Here is a 26,478-nt window from a genome sequence, read left to right on the forward strand (position 1 = left end):
GAGACTGCCTACTTCACCTCGTGTTTTTCCTACAAATTTTCTTTGGGGACTAAACTCTCAAGCTATCAATTTAAAATACCTTTCTTAACCCTAACACATTGCACCTAGCAGATTATTTTCTCAGATTGGAGTCCTTCAAGTTTGAAGTTCTGTCAAAATTCACCGAACGAAATTTTCTACCCGGTTTACTGAACTGCTGGATTTCAGTTACCCGAACCGTCACACCAGGTACAAATATTTATCAAAAAGAAAACGAGCACGTTTACGTTGTGTTGTTACTAATATCTTGTGTTGTTACTAAAAAAGATTTATGGAAAATTTAAATGTACATAATGTGCAAAAATATAAGAAATACGTAAGATACGAATAATTGTATTTAGGGGTTGAAACAACCCTCTACAGAGCTTCCATTTCGTTAATTCTATTAATAAAAATATTAATTTGCATAAAGATCCACAGTCTATTATATTCGAAGAAGCTTCTAAACTAACTGAAACTAACTACAGTAAAGTTACTCTAACATCAATGTTATCTAGGTATTAATCGAGACGATTTATTAATTTTTATATTACGTATTATTCGAATAAAATTTTAGCTAGCCATGGAGCACTCTTTTAAAATGAAAAAGGCGAAGATCCAGTATCGAACCGTATCGCAACGAGCGATTATTGCGCTTCCATCACGTGGCCACGGTCGTTCTATCCGTCTTTTTTCATTCTCCTGATACTCTTCGAGCGACATTTTTATCGTCTTCGAGGTGCCTTCTCCGCTCGAATCCCTATGTGCACCGCGCTCCGGAACCTTTCATTTCGCTGCACCGTGGAACGTGTATAACTGTATCGAGATCTCCTGGAGGTCCACCTACGTTCACCTTCTTCGTCGGAAGGTACGTACCTTGATCCATGGATCCCCAATGGTCTTTGTTGGCTTCGCGATCTTTTCAGCCTCGTGCGTACCAAGAAGAGTGTTTACAGATTTAAAGTTATGCGATATCCGGTTCTGCTACGTGCAGAGTGTCCCCCTGGATTCTGTAAAAAATTTCCAAACGTAGATGTGGATTTAATTGAAAATTTAAACCTGTGGGACACCTTGTACGTGGAATCGAACGCGACATTCCATGCATAGCTTCTCATTCGCGATCTTCTTACGCGTATGCAATTATTTCTCGGATTATTAAAGATATTTAAACTAATTCGAGAAATGTACAATATTTAGACAGAAATGAGTGAACATTATTGGACAGAACTCGCGTGTTCTTGGTCGTTAGCTATGGTAAACGATACGAATTGAAATCTATTTAACCGTTGCCCGTTATTATTACAAAACCTAGTATAATGTGTGAAACTGTCTGACAGTGAGAAAGTTAACGCGTTGCACATATTTCAAGAGTGCAGTGGAAGTGCTCGAAAGGCTGCGATCCTGTACACGGACCGATATTCGAATGTGAATCACCCTTTCGCAATATTGAACTTTACGTGCAAATGAAAAATTTCAAGACGGATATATGGAATATTGGCAATTTTGAATACTCGTTTGCATGAACCTTCGTGAATCGTGTAACGTAGAAAAGTAAATCGACAGATTAACGACGTAACGAGGCAAATTGTCGAGGACGCGTGTCAGCGAATCGATCAATTTTCATGATCGTTGACGATTTTCGAGAAAGTTTCGAGATCGCGCGGTCGATTTCGGAGCACGAAAGGCACCTCGATAAGGATCGACCGCTGTCGATGACCAAAGAACTTCCTGTCCATTCTTGCTCCACCCACTCGACAAGGACTTTGCCTGCCTAAGGCGTGTCTATTGCAGGAAACTACGAGCGTGCAAACGGAAAAAAACGATCGTTATTCGATCGGGCGTTATCGCGTCGATCTGATAACCATTTAATAACTCGATCGTTATACGAATCCGACGAATAGTAGTTTTTTGCTCGATAAATTGTGCAAGATCGAATACCCAAAATGGCAACAGAGACTGTTTAATTCGAGCCAAGGTAGAATAATACGCAAAGGCTCGTAAAGTGTATCAAAATCGGAGGGGAAGAAACACTCGAACCGATCTGTGCAACGCAAATGTGCGACGTAGTTGCGACATTGCTTCTTAACAATTGAAAGTTGAATTAGCAACCACAGCTGCAGACCACCCTGATCGCGAACGTATACCGTTAAGTCCGCAGTTAGATACGAAGCAACAGATAAATCGGTCTCTCGAGTAATTACACGCGATGGTAATTTGTCTTTGAGGAATTCAATTTCAAAGGTTCGACCGATCGACGATCTCGAAATAGCGCGGATCGAGGGTTTCGAATTTATTAAATTTATTAAACTTGTTAAATTGGTAGTCCAGGAGAGGGTTTTTTTCTTTTCTTCTTTATCTACAATCCTATATTCTAAAAAAATATTGTTTGATGGACATTGTTATTAGGTATTTTAGTTGCAATTAATCGCTGTAGAAATATTCTTTACACCCACCATGACTATTTTGACATTAGAGAACTTTTTACTTATTTTAATGTACAGTAATCTTCCCTATAACACGGTACACTTATAACGCGTTTTCATATTACGCGATTTCATGTCCCTCATATAACACGTGTTTTCTTAAAGTCTATGTATTTCTGAGACAACCCTGTAGAGCCAGTGGCGCCGTAGGGGGTGACTTTGGATATTTTAGGATAGAGAATTGTATTGCATTCACGTTTGTTTATTCGACGTGTCTATTTGTGTCAGAACTTGATTGACAATTACGCCGGGGGGCATCGGAAACCTCCGATGCGTTGAAGTGGAACAGAATCTGGAAAAGGTTGGGGAACACTGCCGCGGAGTGTGGAGTGTTGGCTTTGTAGATGTTGAGGTAGCAACAATGCGGCAATAAAACACGGTCGTGAATGTAGTATGCGTCAAGTGCATCGAAAACGCTCGAACCAGGAACGTGCACGCCGCGTGAATGGACACACGCCAGTGAACCCAAAGAAAAGGCTGACAATGAAAGGGGGTCAGATCTATGCCACACGCGCAATACGGAATAATTTTTCCCTGTTTACTTCTGAACTTCCTATTGTCGATTCGATGAACAATTAAATCCGCGATAAAGCCGGATAAAATCGAACGATCCGGGGTTGCGTGGCGCGAGAAACGAGAAAACGAATGACCGTGTTGCTCGGTGACTTCTGAGACGCCGGTAATTAATTTCATAAATATTTAATATTTGCTCGATGATGACGACGGAATAAGTGTGAATTAACCGACAAGATGGAAAGAAAGGGGAGCTCATAAACTTTTGTATTTTAAGCTTTTAAAAAATAAACTTCTATCTTTAATATATAGTTTCGAATTACAGTATTCGAACGACTAGAATGTTAAATGATTCAAGTAGTCCCAACTATATGGCAACCAAAGTGTGGTGACAGTAAAATTGATCGAAAATTACGCAACCGATACTGCCATTTCTTCCGCTATTTAACGCGATAAAATCGTGCGATATAAACCGGTATTATGAAAAGTGTCAACAATATCGATCTATACGTTTCTTGCGCAACGTATTTTATATTGTAGCCAAGGTTTCGTTATTTTTACGTTCCCGTGCCGTGAACTCTGCAGCCAAGAGTCGCGTGAGTGGACCACAAGTTTGCATTGATACATAAACGACTTGTCGAAAGGATACCTAACCACGTACGAGCGTCAGAGTTATAAACGATATATCCTTCAATTAGGAGTAACGTATCATTACGAACCGTTGAATTTAACCTATTAACAGCTATTCCAAGGAGAACTTTTTGCTTTTCTTTTATGCTTTAACGTGCACCTCTACGCAATAAAAGCGTATTATCATTATATTATTCTCGTTGGAAGATATTTGCATTATAGCAATGTTAATTGTTATTTGATTAAACTCGATAGAGTTCAGATACTTATGGACGGTAGTGTACATACATACGTCTCGCGGTTTCTTCTGCAATCAACAATAAGCGAACGGTTGCAATTGTTGCAATATAGTACGAGAGGAACACGTGCATGCACCTTTCTCTACCCTTGGAAAAAGGAAGCCTCAGAACGGGATTGAGAATTATTGCGAGCACTTTCCAAGTAAGCAAAACGCGAATGCAGCAGTGGGTTTACCACACTTTTCACGAGAACGCACGTCAGTGCTAAAAAATCAATATTTATTATTGAATCTACGAAAGTACGTCAACACAGTTTGCATTTTTATTTTTGCGTTAAAATCCACCAACGTGAAAAAATGCAGAAATTTTCCGTTCGAATCGATAAAACTGAATCTGAAATGCAAATTTCGAGAGAAATGAATCATCGATTTTCATGTGTATCGCGGATCCCGGAGTTTCCCGGTTTAGCTGCCCTATCCCGGTACAATTAACCGGTCGCCGGTGCATAGTAAACGCAGCCGGAACCAGAGCCTCATTAAAAGCGAATAAAAAAGAAAAAAGGCGCGCACGTGGCACAACGGCTGAAGATTTCGTAATTCCTTCGTAACACGTTACACTTGCACGACAATTCCGTGATTCACGCATGGTTATGCACGCGTAACGGTAGCGATAAATTATTATCCTACACCTATACGATCTTTTATTATCCTTCGCTGGGTGATTTTAATGAATGCATAAGGATCCTTATAACTCTTCCATCCCGCGATCGCCGATTCGCGGATGAAAGGAATACTGCCGTGCGATATACAGTATTGGCCAAAAGAAAGCTCGAAAACCGAACGTTATCAATTCTACGATTTTTCAAGAAGGAATTACATTTCACAACAATGATACATCGACTTTATTAGACGATACGAAATAAAAAAATTAAAGCGAAAGAGTACAGATATGGTCATAACGCTCGCCATTTTGTACTTAATATGACTGTTTCGCCGAGTTTTATTACAACTCCCATTTTCGATCCTCATCAATCAACTAAAAAAGATATATAATGTTAATTTTATTAAAGTAATTAACCAAAATGCTACCATGTTGTATAGACGATTGTTTTGCGAAAGGTAACGTTGAAAGTTCACATTTTTGTACTAAAGGGAACCGAAGTTTATCGAGCAAGCAAACTAAGTTCGATAGCATTCTGTGAAAGTTGAGCAGAAAATAATAGTGTGGCGCCGTAGGGACTTCGTGAAAAAAAACGTTGTGGCGGTCAACGCGTCAACGGCCATCAACTTCCGTTGAACCGTACACGGACAGCCACGATCGATCCTCCGGCTACCATTCTGTTATTTTCTCCTTTGTTTGCGTCTATTCATAGTAAATCGTTCAAGTATTTTTTTTTTTTCGTCTATTTCAAACCGATCGGAATTCGAAGGTGACAAGCACAGGACCAACGCCCACATACTTCGAGTATCGTTCCGGCCATCGATCATAATAAATTAGCGATTCTGACGCAACAATGTTCTGCGTCCTTTTTGCTGCAAATATCAAACGTCCGCGGTACAGGAAGTACAGTGTTCGATCGTAGACGCGCTCGATGAACTTTATTCGCTTTCTACCCTTTCCAAACAACACGATCGATAAATATTTGATCCGGTAAATTTGCTCTTCGAAGTGCGTGCGTGTACATCTCCGTGCATCAAAAGCTCATTCCTCCGTCGTCTGTTTTTCCATGCACGTACGAGGACAGGCAACTTCGATGTCTTAAAATTCCTAATAGTATTATAAATATCAACTATACTGAACGATGCAACTAAATACAAAATTAAGTCGTTGGGTTTAAAAGGTGTGCAAACGTAGCTAAGGTAGAACTAAATTTCTTGTTGCTTTTTATAAATGTATATATTCGCACGTTGAACTCCTATCGCTGAAAAAAGGAATACACGCGGAATAAATTCGACAAAACCAGCGAAGTAAGGTTCGTAATTCTCGCGAGTGTATCTGGCCGTGAGGACCACGCCCGTGATACTTGAATACCCGCGGTGTCAAGATAAGTTCCTACGAACGTGTGCTGGTACTTTGCGGCGGCGGGAACACAATGGCGTTTATCGTCGCTCCAGCATTTACATTGCTCGTGCAACAACGTGAAATATTTGTCGTTCCTGCGGGTCGTGTTCGTTGTCGGCGCGCGAAAAGACAATCGTCCCGAGGATGGCCGTGGCAAACTCGTTTTCGAGCAAATATGCGCGTTCCCAAAGTATTTCTAACGCCAACCCGTGCTAACAAGGAGAGAGCAAGGCCTTCGGGTCACCGATTTTATTGAAGCTCTGCACGTTTGTGGATCTAGTGTTCATAAATATACAGCATTATGGGGACACGTAACCAACGAAGAGATAAGGGTTCAGTTTTTTAACCGTTTGTTTCTCAATGTGTATTCGAGCATTGGCCTATATACAAACTATTTTTCAAAACGTCATCGACCTCTTGGGGGAAACTTTGTCATTTTTGCGAATTTTTCTTTAATATTTTAGGGGCTCGTTCTTAAACCCCTAAGCATTGAAAAGAGGGTTCTTTTTTTTAACCGTTCCTTTCTCAACGTGTATTCGAGCATTGTCCTATATACAAACTATTTTTCTAAATTTTCTAAACGTCATCAACCTTTTGGGGGAAACTATGTCATTTTTGCGAATTTTTTTTTAATATTTTAGGGCCTCGTTCTTAAAATCCCAAGCATTGAAAAGAGGGTTCATTTTTTTAACCGTTTGTTTTTCAACGTGTACTCGAGCATTGGACTATACACAAACTATTTTTCTAACTCTAAATTTTCTAAACGTCATCGACCTCTTGGGGGAAACTTTGTCATTTTTGCGAATTTTTCTTTAATATTTTAGGGCCTCGTTCATAACCCTTTGCACTCCTTTGTCGAGTTCCACTCGACATTTTTTCAGGTCCAAACCAAAGAGATATCACACACTTGAAAATTACAAAATATAACGATAGTGTAAATAAAACAGATATTTAATTGAATTTGTTTGTTCCTTTATTTGTTTAAACTGCCCTACTTTTTAGTTAACATTTTCAAATGAAACACTCAAAAGCGTTGGGAGCTGCTGGTAACAAAATTCAAATATAATTCAGAGTGCAAAGGGTTAAAACCCCAAGCATTGAAAAGAGATAAAAAAAGAATTTCAATTTTTTCAATCCGTCACAGCGGTTTCTTCCCTTAACAAAGGGGTGAATAACTTCTCCACCGGAAGCCACATTCCCCCACTACCAGCCAAACGATTCTTCCGCCATCATGTTCCATGTTAATATCACCGCTTGAACGGAACAGGAAAGTAGAAGAAGGAGTCACAATTTATTCGCGAGTCACCACACCTGCACTAAAAACATCATTAATAATCAATATTATATCATTTCATTTACTGAAACGTAATAGAATTTTTATAAATTTCTCTTAAATATAATATAACTTTACAAAATCAAACTATTACTAGATTCAAATGTTTATCATAATACTGACCGTTTATTTATTTTTATTATATAATATGTGCAAAACTTGATCAGCTAATTTAACATAATAATACTCTATCAAAGATTAACCCTTTGCACTCGAGGGCTCCGGAGCGGAGCCATTTAAAAGTCTTCAAACTCGAGGACTCCACTATGGAGACAATGCAAATAATTTTCAGTTCATAACATAAGGAGAAAGACAAATAATAATAATAATTTTATAATTTTTTGTTTTTTTATATATCATAACATTTGTATCTATAATTAATTAAAAAAATAATAACATACAACGATGACTTTTCTTTTAATGCGCATATCACTTATTTATTATGTAAATATGATCTTTTCACTAAAATTGCTTCGAGTTGCTGGTAATATGAATGAAAAAAAACTTCGAGTGCAAAGGGTTAAAGATCCTACCCAATTGTTACAAAAATATTCGAACGTAACACAGAAATAAAAATTTGCGCATCGTGTATAATGTTTGTGCTTTTAATATTCAGTGGCATAACCGTTTTCTTTTCTCACGCGTTTCAGTTACTTAGCCTCATCTTTTGCATCACTGAGCAATGACATTACTTTCACTTCCGGTCGGTGATACACTTTTCCCATACGCAATTATTTCATTGCACCTTAACGATCACGATACTCTGTTTTGAAACATTTGGAAAATGCCACGTTAAAAAACAACGCGTATAGTAGAAAGACAAAAGACAAAGAATTATTAATAGACTCGATAGAAAGATAGTACAGAGATTTAACGACACGAATGTGTGCACTGCAACAACATGCTGATATTAGGGCCATTATACCACCAAAGTGATAGCTGTTGGCCTTCGCTCATGGGGGAGTGATCAACTTTTCTCAAAGTGGGCATAAGTGTATCGATAGTAGAGGCATTTCCTCTTGCAAAAGCGTTACGAGGTACATAATTGTGTTGCGGCTCGAAACCGACACAAAGCCCGCCATTTACGTGCTAATAAATTATTATCAGCTAATACCGACGGATTAACGGGCATTTTTATTCAACGTTTCGGGTCATAAAAATAATCACAACTCGTAAACCCGTGAGAAATAAAACATGTAAATAAGTAACACTTGGGAATTTTTGTATTTATAGAAATTCTTACAGACGAAGACCGCCCGGAAATATCCGACAAAATGGCTACACAGTCTAAGTGAAACACGAAGACAACGATGCCTCTGATTAAAATCTCGATACTCGAGTCGTCTGGAAAAAAGGACAATCTTTGCATAAGATCCTCTACGGTAACATTTTTTTATTCGGTTGAACATTGTTCAGAGTGTATATAATACGAACTAGTAAATACAAAAAATAAATATACATTTCGCAAATCCATCGAGTTCCATCGAACTAGCCTAACGCATGCCTTCTTAGAATTTAGACAGGTGGCTCGAAACATTCCGTTCTGTCGTAAATCTTACGTACGGATTAATTCCTAAGTCATAACGTGTGTAAGGATATGTTCGTATCTGTCCTTATAAGTTCGAGCACTACGCTTCGCTTCAAACAACCGAGTCTATTTAAATTATCGATCGGAACAAAGATCATTATATATTTGTACAATTCATGAGTTCGAGATTAGAATTGTAGAAAAATGAAATATTCTATCTACGAGCCGAAACATTATAAGGACAATTTAATACTGACTAATAGTATACACGCACAGTGTTTAAATATTACAAGTTAACATTGTATTTCGTTCTCCGCGACGTGAATCGCGTGCATGAATGGAGCGTGGTTGCTATACTCGTGTCAAAATCAATCGACCACTCAAGAACGTTATTTTGACTCTCAATTTGGAAAGATGGGGTTCGAAGTCCTTGGTGACCTTAAGCGGTCAGTTCATTTTGAACCGATAGTAGTATTTAATGTCGTTCACAAAGGATAGTTGCTACTAACTTGTATTTACAATAATTAACACGTTTTGAACGAAAACTTGTCGTAATTCGATATATACACAATCGCTGTTAAAAAAAATGATAAATCTCAAACGTTTCGTAAAACCGACGAATACTGCTTTTAATATTTGTCATGCAACTATTTTGTAAAAAAACATATTTATCTTTTATCTTGTTTAGAGATCTTTATTACTAAAATTGCAAAAATATGCTAGAAACAATGATGAATCAGTGATGAATTATAAAAATTACAATTTCTATACATCTTATATTGTTATTCGATAGAACACACATCTCCTAAAGTTAGTCTATGATACACGTAGTCTCTTATAACGATAATTAACAGGATAAATTGGCGACTTTTCGTACCGTATATTAAAACAATCGATAATTATTGTAAAAGAATAAAAAAATCATTAGTTCAAATAGTTTCTAAGTTTCTTCGAAGTATTAAATTATTCGTACGCTTAATCGAAACCATACTTACAAACGTATGACCGTAATTCGTGTTTATTTAACCTTCAAGTATATTATATCTGTGAATATCAGAGCACATATAAAGCGATCTTATTGTCAATACATGCACGAACTCTTCTTAAATATTTACGATGCCTCTAAAAAAATCGTTTCAATCTCATCGGGGCTCAGAAATTATTTGTCTGTCGATTTTCAATTCATTCCGTAAGAAACTATATATATTCGTCGTTATATAAAAAAAAAACAAACAATTCAACGTAGTATCGTCGATACAACTTGTCTATCGCGTATGGAGAAGTATATATTATTTTATCAAATATCACAAATTGCAACAATTTTATTATCGTATTTTCGTTAAAAATAAAGGGACACGGATATTGAGTCCAGTATTGTTCAAAGAGTCTCGATACAGAAATATCATTGGCGTTCGAATAATAAAACATCGATATCTGATGACTGCATTTAGGTTAGGTTAAACCCCCTCGAGTTTAAGCTTCGTCGCTATCACTATCGTGCTGGTTACGGGATTCTTCTTCCATCGCGGGAACGGCGTCCATATTCCTGTCAAAATTATTAGGATTCCAAGATGGCAACCATTTGTTGACGACCCACCAGTGCACGGATAGTCTGCTGTGGTTGCATTCCGCTCTCTCGCACCTGCCGAAAAACTGGCAAATGCCAGCCACGCTTCCGCTCTGGTTTCTGATGCACGAATCGTCGCACGTGTGTTGTCGCTCGGTGGCGCGATTAGCAGAGCAAACGGAAGCGCGCGAAGTGGAAGGATTGTTCGGGGAGAACATCGGTCTGACGTTCGAGGACGTACCAGGCTCGTTGGCTACGGACGCAGACGCAGACGCAGACGCGTTCGACGTGGAAGCACCAGGTTCCACGCTGTTTCCTCCGTTGGCCGCATTCCCAAGAGCCGAGACACAAGGTCTGCCAATGTGGATTGTAGCGTAAAGCGGATTGTTAACCGACGGTCCAGATCTGTTGATCCAATCGAGATATCTACCGACTTGGGTGGTAGAATTACAGTTGGCCAGAACCTTGCATCTGCAAGAACAATTGCTAGGATTTCTACAGTGGCATTCCATCCTCCAGGGTTCGGCAGATCGACAGGAAGTAACGGGCAGTTTCACGTAGGAGTATTCACCGCGACAAAAGGGGCACCTGCAGTTCCTCGGCAACTGATATATATAATGTCTAGAATTGCCAGCCAGTCCATCCTGATAGCGTAGTCGGTTGTGTAGATTATGGCAATGTTGGCACAAATACCTACTGTCCAAGTGTCTGCAGAACGAACACATGCAACTGTAACCAAGCGGGTAAACGGTACGTCCGGTGGACGCATAAGCAATGTTTTCGGTGGAGAAACAGTTGCGGCCCAGTCTGCCCAACCGATTCTGACAGAATTGACTGGACAATCGGGACGAGTCCAGATATATTTGCCTCGGTTGATCGTATTGATTCGAGCTTCTGGGCTCCACGTCGTTCAAGAAATTCGGCACGGCGATGTGATTCAAAATATGATATTTGTAGCAACGAGAATACATTCTGTTGGCGCAAGAATAACGATCGTCTATTCTCTCGTACGTGTGGTCGCCTAGGTTGTTCTGATTCTGTGCCACGGGCTCGTTGCGACCAACTTCCCGGTTGTCCGCGTTCTCGTCGTCGTCGTCGTTGTCCAATCTCTCGTAAATATTTTCCTCGGGCTCTTGCGGTTGTCGGTTCCGATTATAATTACGAACGATGTCCACCGGATTTTGATAATTTGGATTTAGGTTAGGGTACACCTGTACCGAGCCACCGAGTCGATTTTGAAAGGCCCGCGAACCACGGCTCACGTTCTGATAACTGTCGTCCCTCTCTTGGTTGCTTCTGTTTTGATTCATGACCACGGCTGCCAGCTCTCCGTTCTCGTACCTTTGGCACACGCAACGCGGCCCTTGACAATTGTGACCAACGCCGCGATATTGCTGAAGCATATTCTGATCTTGATTCTGGACTTGCACACCGCTGGGCCCGGATTCCCGTGTTTGATCCGACGTCTCGGCACTCGGGTCCGTGTTCTGCTCCGTCACATGCCCAGCGGATTGCAATCCTCACATCGATGTCGTAGACGGCATTGGCTTGTCGATTATCGCTACCCCAGCATAGCTACGGCCAATTCCCATGCAAGTTTGAAGCGTCGTCCAGGTGTCGGTCCTCGGCGAATACACTTCGACGGATGCCAGACTCGACACACCGTCGTCGCCCCCCACCACGTACAGAAGTCCATTTAGCGCGACAACGCCTATCAAGAAAATATTTATCTCCTTTACAATTTACAAATCACAGTAACTGCATTCTTTAATATGCAGGATCTTAACGCTCCAACGAGTGCACAATAGGTTATGTATCCACTACGCACCTATGCTTTCACCAATGTGCATTCACGTGTCGCGATATGTGGACGCGTGCTTTAATTGAGATTTAAACAGCGCGCCCGAAAGTCGGATCTATGAATTTCAACTATCGATATCTCGAACACTAAATTCCGAATAGCAAAATGGTAACGGACTTTTCGATTCATATTCCTTTGGATGATTTCGCATATTCGGTAGGTTACATACATTATATCACGAATAAATAGAATAACTGTCGTACTATTCGAACGGAAATAAAATCGTAATAATTGACTACGAGAGAAAATAATTGCATTTTCAGACGTGACGGTTGAATTTTAAATAAAAACACAATTAGTTACCTGCATTTCTGCGGCAAAGAGCCATGTCGTTGACCGGACTCCATTGATTGCTATCTGGATTAAAAGCTTCCACACTTTTCCTAACCAAAGGACCATCATGACCTCCCACAGCATACAGAATCCCATCCAAAACGCCAACACCGGCGCCGCTGCGACGTGCAGACATATCAGGTACTGGTTTCCATTGATCTTTCTCCGGATTGTAACACTCGACGCTGGAAAGACATTGTCGCGATGCTCCGTCGTAACCGCCAACCTGTAGAGACACAGTTTTATATTTTGAACATCGCAATATAAATTTTTCAAGATATTCCAGATTTTTACAGCCTGGGAATTTCAAATTAATATTATATCACGTTTCCGGGTGTAATTTTTATTTTACCAACACTCCGACCAGCTTTATCAGAGATTAGTTTATCTGATAACGTACTACTACGGTTCACACCCGGGACCTTCGAACAATATTGTCTGTAGATTCTCAAAATTTTTAGAAATTATATTATCAAGCTTACCGCGTATAGTAATCCTTTAACGACACCGACACCAACGCTACTTCTACGCGTCGACATCGGAGCTATTACTCTCCATTCGTGAGTCCTTGGATCGTACACTTCGGCAGAATTTAGACCAGTTGAACCGTCGAATCCACCGACCTATTTTTCATACGTAAATATTTAACGATAAAATTATAGAAGAAAATAAAGTTTTATAATATCAAACGTACCGCGTAAATGCAATTTCCAAGAACAGCCACACCAAGCGTGGATCTTCTTGCTTCCATTTCTGGACAAGGTGACCACTGATCGGTAGCTGCGTCGTATATGTCGACTGTACGTACTCTGAGAGATCCATTAAATCCACCAACAGCATACACTCGTCCAGCAAGGACGGATAAACCTTTAGAATATAACATAATGCTATGTAATGCATAGTTGTATGTTATAATAGTTTAATTGAAAATGCGAGTATTACTCACCAGCTCTACAACGACGCGTAGGTAATTCCGATACCTGGTACCATTTTTCTTCCTTAAAATCGTAACATTCGACGCTTCTAATTGCTTTTGGTGCTTGTCCACCAACCACTAACAACACTTTAGGTAATCCCCTTGGTTGTCTAGGTTTTGTACGAGGTGTTTTAAACAATGACTTTTGTTCTCCTTTAAGTAAATGATACTTCAGAGCTTCGATCAAGAAATCCTTACCTGGATATATTATTAACAGAAATACCATTTTTAATTCTCTTACGTTAAATCATGGCACACATATGACATATAAGGGCATATGTTTGATCATTTACATTGTAAGTTTGCTTTAAGAAGCGGTTCTTCTTCCACACGTTGTACTAAATATTCCTGCGATAGCAAAGGTAAACGCACATGTTCCATTAACTGAGCTAAATGAGCTTGTCTCTTCTCCAAATCATGATGTACCCAAGATATCACACATTCAAATACTTTTTCTTCCGAGGGTACCATTAAACGATCACTGCAAATTAATTTGGCAACTTGCTGTGGTGCTAATGTTAAAAATTCATCGCCATCCACCACTTCCCTATATTTAATAATAAAACTTTTACTATCAAGACAAATATATCGACGAATAGAGATAAAAATGTCTTGGCTTACGAAAAATGTTGTTCTATGTAACTATCCGCGTGTGACAACAATTCTAAACAACCATGGAGATCGGCAAATGCACGAATTCCTAGGCAATTTGATGGGTGTAACTGAGCTTGCAAAAAGTCACAACACGCATCACGTACGTCAGTCAATTGCAAAAGATTTGCTGCAGGTAACAGCACTTGTACATTATCTTCGGTCACATGTACTTCTGCAGAATATACATAATCTACCAGTAACTCTAGTGCAGAGTAATCTACACCTTGCAATGTTATTCTTTCTTGATCTCGTTCTTCAAAACTTGTAAACATAGCATAAAAATAAGGACTACAGGCAGCAAGAACCATTTTATGCGCAGGTACTTCCATACCTCCATCCGCTACCAAAATTACGTCGCACAACAAATTTTTCCTGTTGAACGATTACTTTACTTAATATCATATTTCTAACATTAACATTATTAATCTAGATGATCCAAAAAGAGACTAGTAACACAGTTCTCTCTGTTTTGGACATGTACACGTTACATATTCGTGACAGAATAATTTTTCATTTTAAAATAAAATAAGATATTTACAAGATAACAAAAGAGTTATATCTTTCATTTCATACTTTCGCATTTCATTGATAACATCAAAGGCCTGATTTGTATGATGATGATTTCTATAAGGTGGTTTGTCCCTTCCACTTTCTCGGGGTACATGTTTCTGCGAACTCTCATCCAAAGAATTCTGACTAGCATATCGAAGTAGCAAGCAACTGAAAGGAAACAAAGCATATATGTTTATTAATTATCGATATTGTGTAAATCGTACAATTAAAACTTTCAAATATACTGCAAAATCGATAAAAATTAAGTAAAGTAAAATAAATTAATTTCATATAATATAGAACCTCACCTTCCCTTGTTTTCAGAATTATCGGTATTATTCGAGGAATTTTGTACCTGACCCTGTCCCGCCGACTCCATTTCGATTGATTGGCAAAGCCTTTGCAAACGCCGGTTAATATGTTTCAATTCAATTTGAATTAATAATACTGAAAGTCGTTTGACTTATTTGTTTGCATAAACATCCTTTCACTACAGATATCAGCTGTGCGAAAGAAACGAAAATGACGCTACCGACTTCACGTTATCCGTCAGATGCGTTGCGGTGTTACAACGATAAACGCGCTGTTTGATATTGAATCGAAAAAATGAAACAAAAGTTTTGTAACGAACACTGTAAACTACATAAATGCCAATGATAATACTTTGCCAATGTGGGTAGAGACTACACGATACGATGTTTCTTTCTTATTTGATTTCCGAACGTCATTTATTCTTTCTCGCTGCTTTCGTTACACACGTCGCTACTGACACCTGCTGGATATCATACGAGTTATTCTGTCCCTTTAAATATTAATTTAGTATCTGTTTTTGACGTATCATTGCATTGTTTAGTGCTTAAGTGCAACAAGTACTCGCTAGAATTTAAAACTAGTCATTCTGTGTAGTTTTTAGAAATTGCTAGAGTTGCAATAAGAACTTCACAAGTAATTAATTATGTTCGATTCATACATATAGACATACATCTCTGGTTCAATAATTTTGAAAAGCACTTGAACTTGTTTGAAAAATTAAATTTAATCGATGAAAGTCATTAGAAAAAACGTATTTAACTTTACGTGAATTCATTCCATATTTTGTTAGCTTGTTGGCAAGATTTTAGTTTCATTTTTACATTCCACACAAAACTTTAAATGTTCCGCGTAAAATACTTCCAAAGCTGTTCGAGCAATTTAATTCTCACGCTAGAATCTAATGCCTACGTACTAGTTACATAAGAGCTTGTAACGTATTTCGTCGCGAAGCAAAGTACAAACTTATGTCATCGTTCTACAGTATACCTACGTGTCTCGTACTGTAAAATGTAGCACGAGAATTTTAACTACATAGTCAGAAAATTTCATTGCGCTATTCGCGTTCATCCATTTAACCTAACTTACTACGTCATTTGTATATTTACATTGAGTTTTAACTCCTTGACGCATATAACATTTGCAGCGAGTACAAATTATTAAACATAATACATTATTATATAAAATGGAGTTTGTAGCACTATAAAATAGCGCAAAATTGAAATATATTTACACAAATGTAATGGGGTTCAATAGGGGGCAAATACATATATTAATAATGTTGCTAATATGTTATCAACGTTGCAGCAATATTCCTGAAACGGTCTGTGTCGTGTAAGTCAATGAATTATTCCAAAATTACGAAGTTTCGGGCATTCAAGTGACAGGTGTTCTCGGATGGCACGTCTTTGGAATTAGAAGTGTTTCGAAGTTCGGGGCGCCAGGTGTCGCGGTTTCAGTGCTGGCCAATAGGCGCGATACCGCTCGTCAGTCATCCGGCAGCCCGCTGTGGAAGCGTTTCGTCGCGCCACGATTGGCGTCGATGCGTTCTCATTCAATTTTTTCGTTCTCATTCTCGCCTTCGTGCCGCGAGAATCGGCGCGTCTCGAATTTCGAAATTCGAACTACCGCGAGGACGAACCTGTACGCGCAGTGTATGGTCGACCGGGCACCACCGACGCAGGAGAAAATACCGAGAAACCGAGGAAGAAGGAATTTCGCGTTGATCGTGAAAGTCGATCCGGTCTTCCTGACGCAGAATCCTATCGGCGAGGAGCAGCTTCTACACCGTAACTTTCCTCGATTTCGTTTCTTCGAAAGGTATGTCGATTTCAAGCAACACGTCCTTATTGCGATCTCTCGGTTCCTTTGTTTACTTTGTGTTCGAGGTGCAACGCACTTCCTCGTGCTCTCTCGCGGCTTTCAGTTAAGGCTGGTTATTTCTTATCAAATTTTTCAATACTCGATTATTTCTGCGATTCCAATATTCGGCGATTATCATTAGAATACTCGAACTGGCTGGATGGTAAAACCGTGAAGTACAAGTAAATTGCTATATTTATTAACGTTATATTCTTCGTCTACGATCGGTCTCGATCACACGCGATTCTCTATTTGCTGTGCGTTGCACCTGACCACGATTAAAATAGTAATCGTAATTTTGTGTACGTAGTTGTGGCTAAGTAATCCACAAATAAATTTTTATACGTATGTAAAATTGGAGTACACGAATAGTCGAATAATAATGTTTCGAAATTAATTCCTAATTCGAGTATTTTTAGAAATATTCATGTTCGCTTTAGTTCGTCATTTGACACTGAGAAATACGAAAACTGTATAGCTGGACGCTGGAAAAATATATCGTTCACGAATGGTGCCCCGTTGCTTCTATTTGAATTTATACAGTTGACACTTATGTGTTCCAATCGATTTCTACTATTTTTCATCGGCGATTAATCGACTGAAACGAACGTGATAATTCTCAATTGCGTACGATTCCGATACGACGATGGCCGTGAGACGTGCTGGTTGCAAATATATGTGTGCACGATGTGCGTGTGTGTGTGTATGTTTTTTTTTAAACGCAACTCGGGGAACTTCGATTCGCTTTGCACTTTTGTGGAACTACACGTGGTTCGAAGTTGCATCGCGCGGAGAGCAGCGCTATCTCTTGGAACCTGGAGTTTATTTTATTTGCACTCTTCGTCGCTATAACCGAGCATCTATTATCATAGTATTCCGAGTATGTTCTCGTTTCCCTAATGCACGTTGCTTAAAAGGAACCTCGAAAGTTATTCGTTGCTATATTAGAGGCTTCTTCTAGAAACTTAAACGTTTCGACATTCCTCTACGGTGCTCTTCAGGTTTACGAAATGAAACCGACAAGCTCGTAGCAGAAACATATCGATTATTGTTTATGGATTATAGTCGGTACAAATTATTTTCTAACAGTGCATCGCGTTTTAACGTTGTTTTTGTAAATTATTAATAATAACAGTTTCCTCTGCACGCAGTAGAACTGCACGGTCCAAGCAAACGATGCTTTCTGACTTTAAATGCAGATGTTTCGCGGAAGCTGTTATCGCTTAACGATACAACCGAGAGATTATGGATAAATTTTTATCTATTCGTCGATCGGCATTGAAAAGATCCATAATTGCTTCTCGCGAGGATCTTCGTTTGCAAAACGTACACAATTCGAAGACCATTTATAAAATGCAAATTCAGTGAATTGTAAGTTATAAATATTTTCTTCACTGACACTGTGCAACTATAAATCAAGTTCTCCGGCTATAAACATGAACTGTGAATCACGTTCTTTAAAGAAGAAATAACTCAAATTGTGTATCCTGAGACTATTTATTATTATAACGTTTACGATCACAGTGAGTGCTTTCTGCAGAAATGATATTTCAAATTCTAGGAATCAAAAACATTGTTTCTGAAGGGGTTTATAGTGATCAAAAACATTAAAATAAATACTGCAACGCTACACGGTTTTTAAACTTTATTCTTATTTAATAATGGAGTACTCTAATTTTGGAAATTTGTTCGTAGCATGTAATATCTGGAAAGTATATAATGTATTAACTGCGGAGTACCTAACCTTAGTAACGCCTACCTAAATTATTTATAGGAAAATGACGTATTATCGGTATTCCATTCCATGCATAATTATTGGAGTCGTTCTTCTTTGACACTAGAACTACCAAACCAGTCAAAATGACCCATTTGTAATTTCAAATAAAACCTGTAAAAAATTTACTTACCTGAATTTTTGAAAGTTTACTGTTATTTTCTATATGAGAATGAATAAACACTTATTTCTATTGCATCATACTTTTTTTCATATGTCTATCGTTTTAATTTCTTTGGTTCAAATAAACACACTATAATTGTCGATAGTGCTGGTGATAATCTTGTGGTTTCAAAAAAAATTATTAAATAATAAAAAAAAAATTAATTTTAAAATTAAAACGGCGTCTAAAGTTTCAGTCGATTCAAAAATATTGTTTTACGTTTCCGTGATCGTAGATACGGTCGAATATATTGCGCGATTATTTTTGCAAGACTCGAAACCCAATTAAAGATATATGCAAGTCTCGTCTTGATCGTGAGTCGGTTAAAAATAAATTAAGCGATATCGGTCTGCGATTGAAATTAACCGTTAGCTTAATTGTATTTGAAACTGAAACCCACGACATTAAAAAAAAAAAATTGACTCATTTATCTCGTTTCGTAATTACTTTAAAAGTACGTATTACTCGTTCCAGTTTCATCGATTACACTTTTACCTCTCGCGTTATCTCAACCAAGTTATCTGACATTTCAAAATATACGTGTTTTAAGATACAGTGTGTACATACAACATAACCGTTGACTTGCCTCGCCAAATCGCAGGTACTCCAAATTCGCGAAAATCGTTAAATCGTTAAAGCACAGTAAATGTATTCTTCGATAGTTTCGCTCCGTTCGTTTCTCTTTTTCTGAACATTTTCCTTGTCAATATTTATAAAGCTAAAAATACGCGTGCTGACGAGCTGGGTTGGGACTATTTCTCGAGTTTTCCGTGTTCGAATATTCGAATAATGAGTTGAATATTCGGCGAACATAATTGAATCAGTGAGTTCGAAAACGGAGCAAGTTTGGAAACCATATTTGAAAATGGCTAGTTTTGGAGTTGTATTGTTCTTAATAGTGAAACACTGGAAGGTTGAATTATTTAAATACTTCCAACTCCAGTGAATAAAAAAAATAGATCTTTAACACTAGAACTATCGACAATTATAGTGTGTTTATTTGTACCAAGAAAATTGAAACGATAGGTGCGTGAAGAAATGTATAATGCAATGGAAATAAGTGTTTATTCATTTTCATATAGAAAATTACGGTAAATTTCCAAAAATTCGAGTAAATTTTTTACAGGTTTTATTTGAAATTACAAATGGGTCATTTTGACTGGTTTGGTAGTTCTAGTGTTAAGATACGAAGAATACGTAACACGCATACGTAATTGATCGGGATTTCTTACTGGTACCTTGCAGTCTGCGCGATAATAATTAATCACGTGTCTCTTACAATCTCGATCCATGTAACGTGTAAACATTTTCGAGCAAATTATGATCGATTTAGTTAATTCAACTTCGGAATTATACATTGTATAAATCACAACGTAAATAGTAGAGTAATTTGTTTATCAATGATTTTTGGTATTCTTTCGATTTTATTCTACAAATTGGATCAACTGTTATAGGTAAACAAAAAACGAGGAACTACGTTATTAACATTTTTATTATTATACACTTTGTAGTGTGCATTTCAGACGAATATTTTGTATTTGTACAGGTTGTATTACCTAATTCGATCATTTTAGAAAAATCTAATTGTTTGTTTGGGAGGGGCAAATGCCCCATAGAAATCATTTGTTCATTCAACACCTCGTTGGTGTAATTCCGCAATGTGTATGAGAAGACTGCTAACGAATTCGACAAAATACCTGGAATATTTGAAAGATTGTGAAACTCTGTGACGTAACATTTGCAGGCTTGTATTTGGGCCGAAGGTGGCCATTTGAGCGCTTCCCGCGAAGGTAAACAACTGGACGTTGTTGGAGGACAAAAATATTCATGGTCGATTACGATCGAAGTTCAAAAATCACAGACGATCGTTGCTTATTACTCTGTTAATGTAATCGAACGATCGAGCCAGATAAAAAGGTGTTGTCGTATAACGCGTGATTTCTGCAAGCGAATTATCGAAAAACAAAATCAGATATTTCGTCCACGGATTCAACGAATTATTTCGTTCGTAATCGTTTCAAAATTCCGAATCGATATTTGTTACGGGAAGCTTCGTTACACTTTGGGATTAAAATGTTATTGTTTTACAAATAAAAGCTATCGGTGAGTTTCGTTTGGTGCCAAGTACAGCGGTGTTGGATACGTTTAGCGGATCCATGGAACTGAAATTTATATAACGTATACCTGTGCAGCTATTCCATTTTTAGCAGGACGATCAAAATGAGAATTTGCAGAGTGGAAATAGACGTAGTCGTGGAACGATGAAACGCGCCGACAGCGAGGAAGAACGTGTTCCTGGTGTATGTGCACCATTGTTACAAGTGCAAGGTTACACGCAACGTGCATTGTGTATCTGGACGATTATTTCCCCACTGTAAACGATCGACGATTCGCTGTTTGCACAATATGAACGGTTCTTTCCAGACTGTCGCCTTTCGGTTTCAAGTTTCGACTAACGTCAAAATCGCGCGAGTAACGTTTTTATCGCGACGATGCACGTAATCAGCCGCGTAAACCACATTCCAACGCGTGCATTTGCATCTTCGAATTTATCCATACGCGAATTTCTTCGATTCACCACTTAAACGCAGGGGAAATTGGTCTAATTCATAATTTTAAAATAATAATCGCTCGTCTTTGTGTCCAACCTCGTAACAATGGACGATACTCAAGCAAGGTAAATTAATACTTGTAGTTCGTGTAAATGGTTAAATTTAATTTCATTGAACAGAGAAACGTTCTTGGTGATATTTATATTTCAAATATTTACACGTGAAGTGTAATATTAACCAAAATGGAGGGTTGATTCATATTGTATTTTGGTAATAGAACAATTAGAAAATGCTGTTTGCAAGAATAACTCGAAGAGAATGCACGATTGGTGGTTTTGATACTAACCAAAATGGAGGGTTGATTCATATTGCATTTTGGTAACAGAACAATTAGAAAATACTGTTTGCAGGAATAACTCGAGAGAATGTACGATTGGTGGTTTTGGTTAAAAATTAGATCAACCGTGGATGGGAAAATTGACGAAGATATTTCGAAAAAAGCTATTTCGTCGCTCGCGAATTTGCTTCACGCGTTTACCTCTATTTTAGCAAACTGGCATTTTTATGCACGTTTCAAATCTATTATATTATATATTAAAATTCAAAGAGGCAGAAATATGATTGCTGTACTCTACATTGACGTCAGGTACACGCGTTACGATAAAATGGCATGTAACAATGATAAAACAACGTCACTCGAAGGAAGGGAGGGCTGAGAACATCGTTAGATACTATTATCGATATCCTTTATGCGATTAATCAGCTTTAATTTCCAAGGGAGTGACGTCATGATTCTGTTTAAGTTACCTCGACTCGGAATTAACGTAATCTGATTTTCGCTGCTGGATAAAACGATAAGACATCTCGCTAAATTTTCATAGACACATTTATCAGTAGATTCGAGAGGAAGAGAACCAAAATCAAAATAATTGTTAAAAGATATTTGAACAATAGACAAAGTTATCATAGTGAAAAAGCCTTGCAGAATTGTATTGGAACGTTGCCAAAAAAAAGCTATTTAAATAAATAAAACAAGCAGGTTTGACAGGATATAATCGTAATGGATAGATCGAAATAGAAAATGTCAAGGAAAATCAGCTCGATTCGTGTCGCCTGATATTTTTTCGATTCCTTATTTATTCATCTACATCAGTCACTAAATGTATCATAATATTTGTATTAGCATGAATTGTGCCATACTCGCGTTTACCTTGCAATTAAGCCGCAATTAAATCGTATTTATTCATTTTTCATGTCACACGGTCCCCGAAGCTAAACTGTAAATCTGTCAATATACTATTTAACAGAATGGATTTTAATACGTTATCATTTTTATCTCGTCTAAAAAATTTCTAACAAAAATGAAAGAAATCTGTTCCCTCGACTCCCCGTGTATCGATATAATCTTTTAAACTTCGTAAACTCTACGGTAGTTCTATCGCTGATAAGACACTCGAGTCAATTTGTTGTAAAAATCTATTGTGTATATCTGTTCGAGTACTCTTATTTAACTGGCTAAAAATTGTGAATAAAAATGATAGATGATTTTCTTGGCAAGGGGACGTGAAAATTGAATAAAATATAAATCGAGTGTATTTTACGTGTTAAAAAACTTGACGAATCATCGGTACAGTGTCGTCCTCGACGTGGTTCGGTGACCACGAAACCATCGGAAACGAAAGTCGGACGATTTGATTTACGACGCCACTGTGAAATTTCTAATACGTATACGTACTTACGTGCGATGCGTGCAGACGACGAAATCCGACACTTTAGGTGGTTGCACGTATTTGGCAAAAAACCAGTGGCGTAAACGAATATTCTGGTACCCTGTGAATTGATACAATGATTATTTAGAAAAGTAACAATTACAGCAGGGAACATTAATATAAAATACATCGCATATTTCTATATTTTCTATGTTTAAAAGAAGATTTTCGTGGTCTATATTCTTGTCCAACATTAATGTTTCCAAAGAACAGTGTTTGGTGTTTCGTCGACGCATCGCACGAATACATTATCGGTATCTATTTGCGATTACATAAATTCTGTTTTTGTTTGCATAATCTAAGGCAACCGTACCAAACGGAATCCATTCGTGTCAACACAAGCATATTCCACGAGCAAAGTTACAAACTTGAGAAAATGGTATACATTTCTGGAAACGTACAGTTATCATTATGGTTGATTTGTAATATCCACGGCTGATGGTCTTGTGGAATGAAGAGAATTCGAAGAAACAGCATTTTCAGAATATTTAATTAACAATTTAGAAGTCGATACCCATTGCAAATCTAATACAGAAATGTAAGTGTGAAGAAGAAGGAAAAGATGGAGGGTAAATCAACCCATAGTGTCGTTTCCAAATTGATCCTTTATTATAGTCTAGCCATTAGGAGAAACCGTAATTCGATAAAATCACGAGAAGAAACCTGCGTGGGTCACATATTAGCATACATATTCCCTCCACTGATACCAATCCACTCCATTACTCTGAAGGAGAGGAAAGTTGGTCCGGAGTGGCAATGATCAGAAACAAAGGATGATTCTGATTCTTTTCAATATCTCGCCTCTGAACGATGCTCTGTTCTCTAAATCTCGTTTGATTTATGTGTATGTGATAAATAGACTGCGGATCTTCATGCAAATTCATATTTTTGTTAATAAAATTAATGAAATTGGAGCTTTGTAGAGGGTTGTCTCAACCCCTAGATATAATAATTCGTACCTTATTTTAAGTATTTCTTATATTCTTGCATATTAACTAAATTCTGTAGTTTTTTGAAAATTAAAATTTCCCATAAATGCATAAACATCCGCAGTCTAGTGTTAAATTATTTATTTGTTTATTTATTCACGGCATTAGTAAAGAAAGGGATACGAGTATAGAATATAGTTACATAACAAAAATAAAAAAAAAAACTTGTTAAAAAATAAAATGTTATGAGGTATGAGACTGACTGTGAATAATTACAAGATGCCAAGTAAAGAACATTTAAATGACAGAATTGCATGATTAAAAACATCGATCAAACCATGTGCAGTATTAATGATAAATTAATGATAAATTCACCACAGCTAAGTACAGTAAAACTACTAAAAGAAAATTTATACCACTCTGCTGCCAAAATCTATTTCGAAAACAATCATTTTAGGCCTCAATATCCCCTCGAGTAATATTGTATCATTACGGGGCCTTTCTACTTTGTGGGATTATAAAAATTGTATTTTTTTGTGCATTTTCTTTTAGTTTGTTCCTTTTAGTATGTTTCCTTTGCGTATGTGATAACAAAAAAACTATTCAAGATATCAACATGAAATTTATACAGTATCTTTAGAACTGGTCTTCCTATAGCATGCACTAGGATAATTGCGATATATGCAATACTTTTTCATTTATTAACAAAAAAGCAACCGAATATATGAAAATATTCAGTATTTTTTCTTAAAATAGCTTCTATTTTGCTTTTTTTTGTTTTTTTGAAAAGATCCTAGTTCATGCTATAACCACACTCATCTATATTAAGAATATCTTTGATTTTTGGATTTCGGATAACTTGTTTGCAAGATATCACATACGAAATCGGGCGCCGTTCGTAAAAATTGTTGTTTGTTGATCAACAAAAACAGCGTAATCAATAGATATTATGTGTTGCAAAAATTCGTAAATATAGCTAAATATGTAATAAATGTATGTACAAAACCCGGAATTAATCGCTCTTTAGTAGCCCGCAAAAAAAAATCACAAAGAAACACGTATTTTTCATGACTACAAGGTAGAATGGCCCCTTAAGAGCGGCCATATTGGTTTTGATCCTGGATGGTCAACGTCACTGAAACGAACCAAAGAAGTTTCCAATGATTAATAGTTAACGATCGCGTTTCGATACGATGGAAATTCTAACGAACGTGTTTGATTTTGGTGAATCATTGTACGCCGACAACGACACCGTCGAACACGGAAACTCGGTGGCAGAAGGTGAGTGGACGAGTGCAGCGAACTCGTGGTAAAGGCACTTTAGATAATACTGGATAGGACGCGTATCGTTATCAGTCGTCGTCGCGGTCGTTATCGGGCGAATTCGGGGCCGAAAGTTCCGTGTAATCGCGTTTATGAACAGCTCGAAAACATCGCCGTGGCCACGCATCCGTTTCTTTTCTGCGCGCCACTTCGGTTTCCTTTCCTGCCGGAAACGCACAGTGGCCCGTTTATTGCACAGGAAATTCGCCCCGGGTGCACGGTATAAATGAATGCATTGACTTCGCCCGTTCCATGTTTCGATTGTGGATCGCGGACGCGAGCAGCTGATAAAATTGGCGATCCCCGGCTCGGTGCACCTTTCTTGGCCGGATCGATCAGTGAGTCATCTTTTCAAATTCATTATCGAGTTTCCTGTCGCGTCCGGTTATGTCGGTCGACCGACGAATGGCCATTGAATTCTCGACGTCACGGAAATTCCATATGTCGTGTCGCTACGTCAGATCGTAATTAGCAATCGAGCCGTGCCGTACCGCGGCTCATTATAATAATCGAAAGAAAAACGGCGCTTATGAATATACAGGCTCTTTCACGACGAATGCAAATAAAACAATGAGATAGGAACGCGCGTAGATTCTATTTTTACGCGGTTTTCTTTATGTTGCATCGACCTTAGGATGCGAAATGCTGTTTGAAATCTGCGATGTGCCTCGAGAGCTAAACGAATTTTGATTTCGATGGGGTATTTCTATTAAAATAGAAATTTATCTTAAACGATACAGTCATTTTTATTATGTGAAAATAGCAACATTTTTATAAATATTTTATTATTGTTTAGGATATTACGTTTGCCTAACCGTTTAATTATTAAAAAGTCAGAGGAAAAATACTGATGTATATCAGATGGTAAAACGTTTCAGAATTTCTTCGTTGTATTTTTATCGCGAATATGTATAATAATTCTTATACATGTATTATGGTTTAAATTGTCGAAATAAAATATTGTACTTCGTTACGAACTTTGAAAATAAAAACGTTTGGTAAAGTAACTAGCAGAGACTCAGATATTAGCTTCCTAGCGGATTTCGAA

At 37.8% G+C, this 26,478-nt stretch overlaps 3 protein-coding genes and 1 pseudogene across 3 annotated transcripts in view; 2 read left to right on the forward strand and 2 right to left on the reverse strand.

The window, feature by feature from the left end:
* The first annotated feature begins 3,912 nt into the window (after positions 1-3,912).
* On the forward strand, positions 3,913-5,478 carry LOC122401588 (annotated as a pseudogene).
* Positions 5,479-9,636: 4,158 nt separating this feature from the next.
* Positions 9,637-11,901, reverse strand: LOC122401628. The gene has a single exon (XM_043403866.1). It carries the CDS (start codon positions 11,773-11,775, stop codon positions 10,279-10,281), a length of 1,497 nt encoding a protein of 498 aa, XP_043259801.1. The 5' UTR covers positions 11,776-11,901; the 3' UTR covers positions 9,637-10,278.
* LOC122401627 (ring canal kelch homolog) lies at positions 11,893-15,431 on the reverse strand. The gene is made up of 9 exons (XM_043403865.1): positions 15,057-15,431; positions 14,770-14,916; positions 14,164-14,568; positions 13,836-14,089; positions 13,513-13,740; positions 13,261-13,433; positions 13,049-13,189; positions 12,537-12,792; positions 11,893-12,083 (listed from the first exon to the last, which is right to left on the reverse strand). The coding sequence occupies exons 1-9, from the start codon at positions 15,125-15,127 to the stop codon at positions 11,893-11,895; spliced, it is 1,866 nt and encodes a 621-aa protein (XP_043259800.1). The 5' UTR covers positions 15,128-15,431.
* A 1,042-nt stretch (positions 15,432-16,473) lies between these two features.
* LOC122401629 (dual 3',5'-cyclic-AMP and -GMP phosphodiesterase 11) overlaps positions 16,474-26,478 on the forward strand; it is a 94,716-nt gene continuing 84,711 nt past the window's right edge. Inside the window, exon 1 of the mRNA XM_043403868.1 lies at positions 16,474-16,878. The gene's annotated coding sequence lies outside the window, so the exon portion shown is untranslated. The remainder of the gene's footprint in view (positions 16,879-26,478) is intronic.

The sequence above is a fragment of the Colletes gigas genome, unplaced genomic scaffold (genome assembly GCF_013123115.1).
Source record: "Colletes gigas isolate AHSC1104 unplaced genomic scaffold, ASM1312311v1 Colletes_gigas_Sc00026, whole genome shotgun sequence".
Classification (NCBI taxonomy): Eukaryota; Metazoa; Arthropoda; class Insecta; order Hymenoptera; family Colletidae; genus Colletes; species Colletes gigas.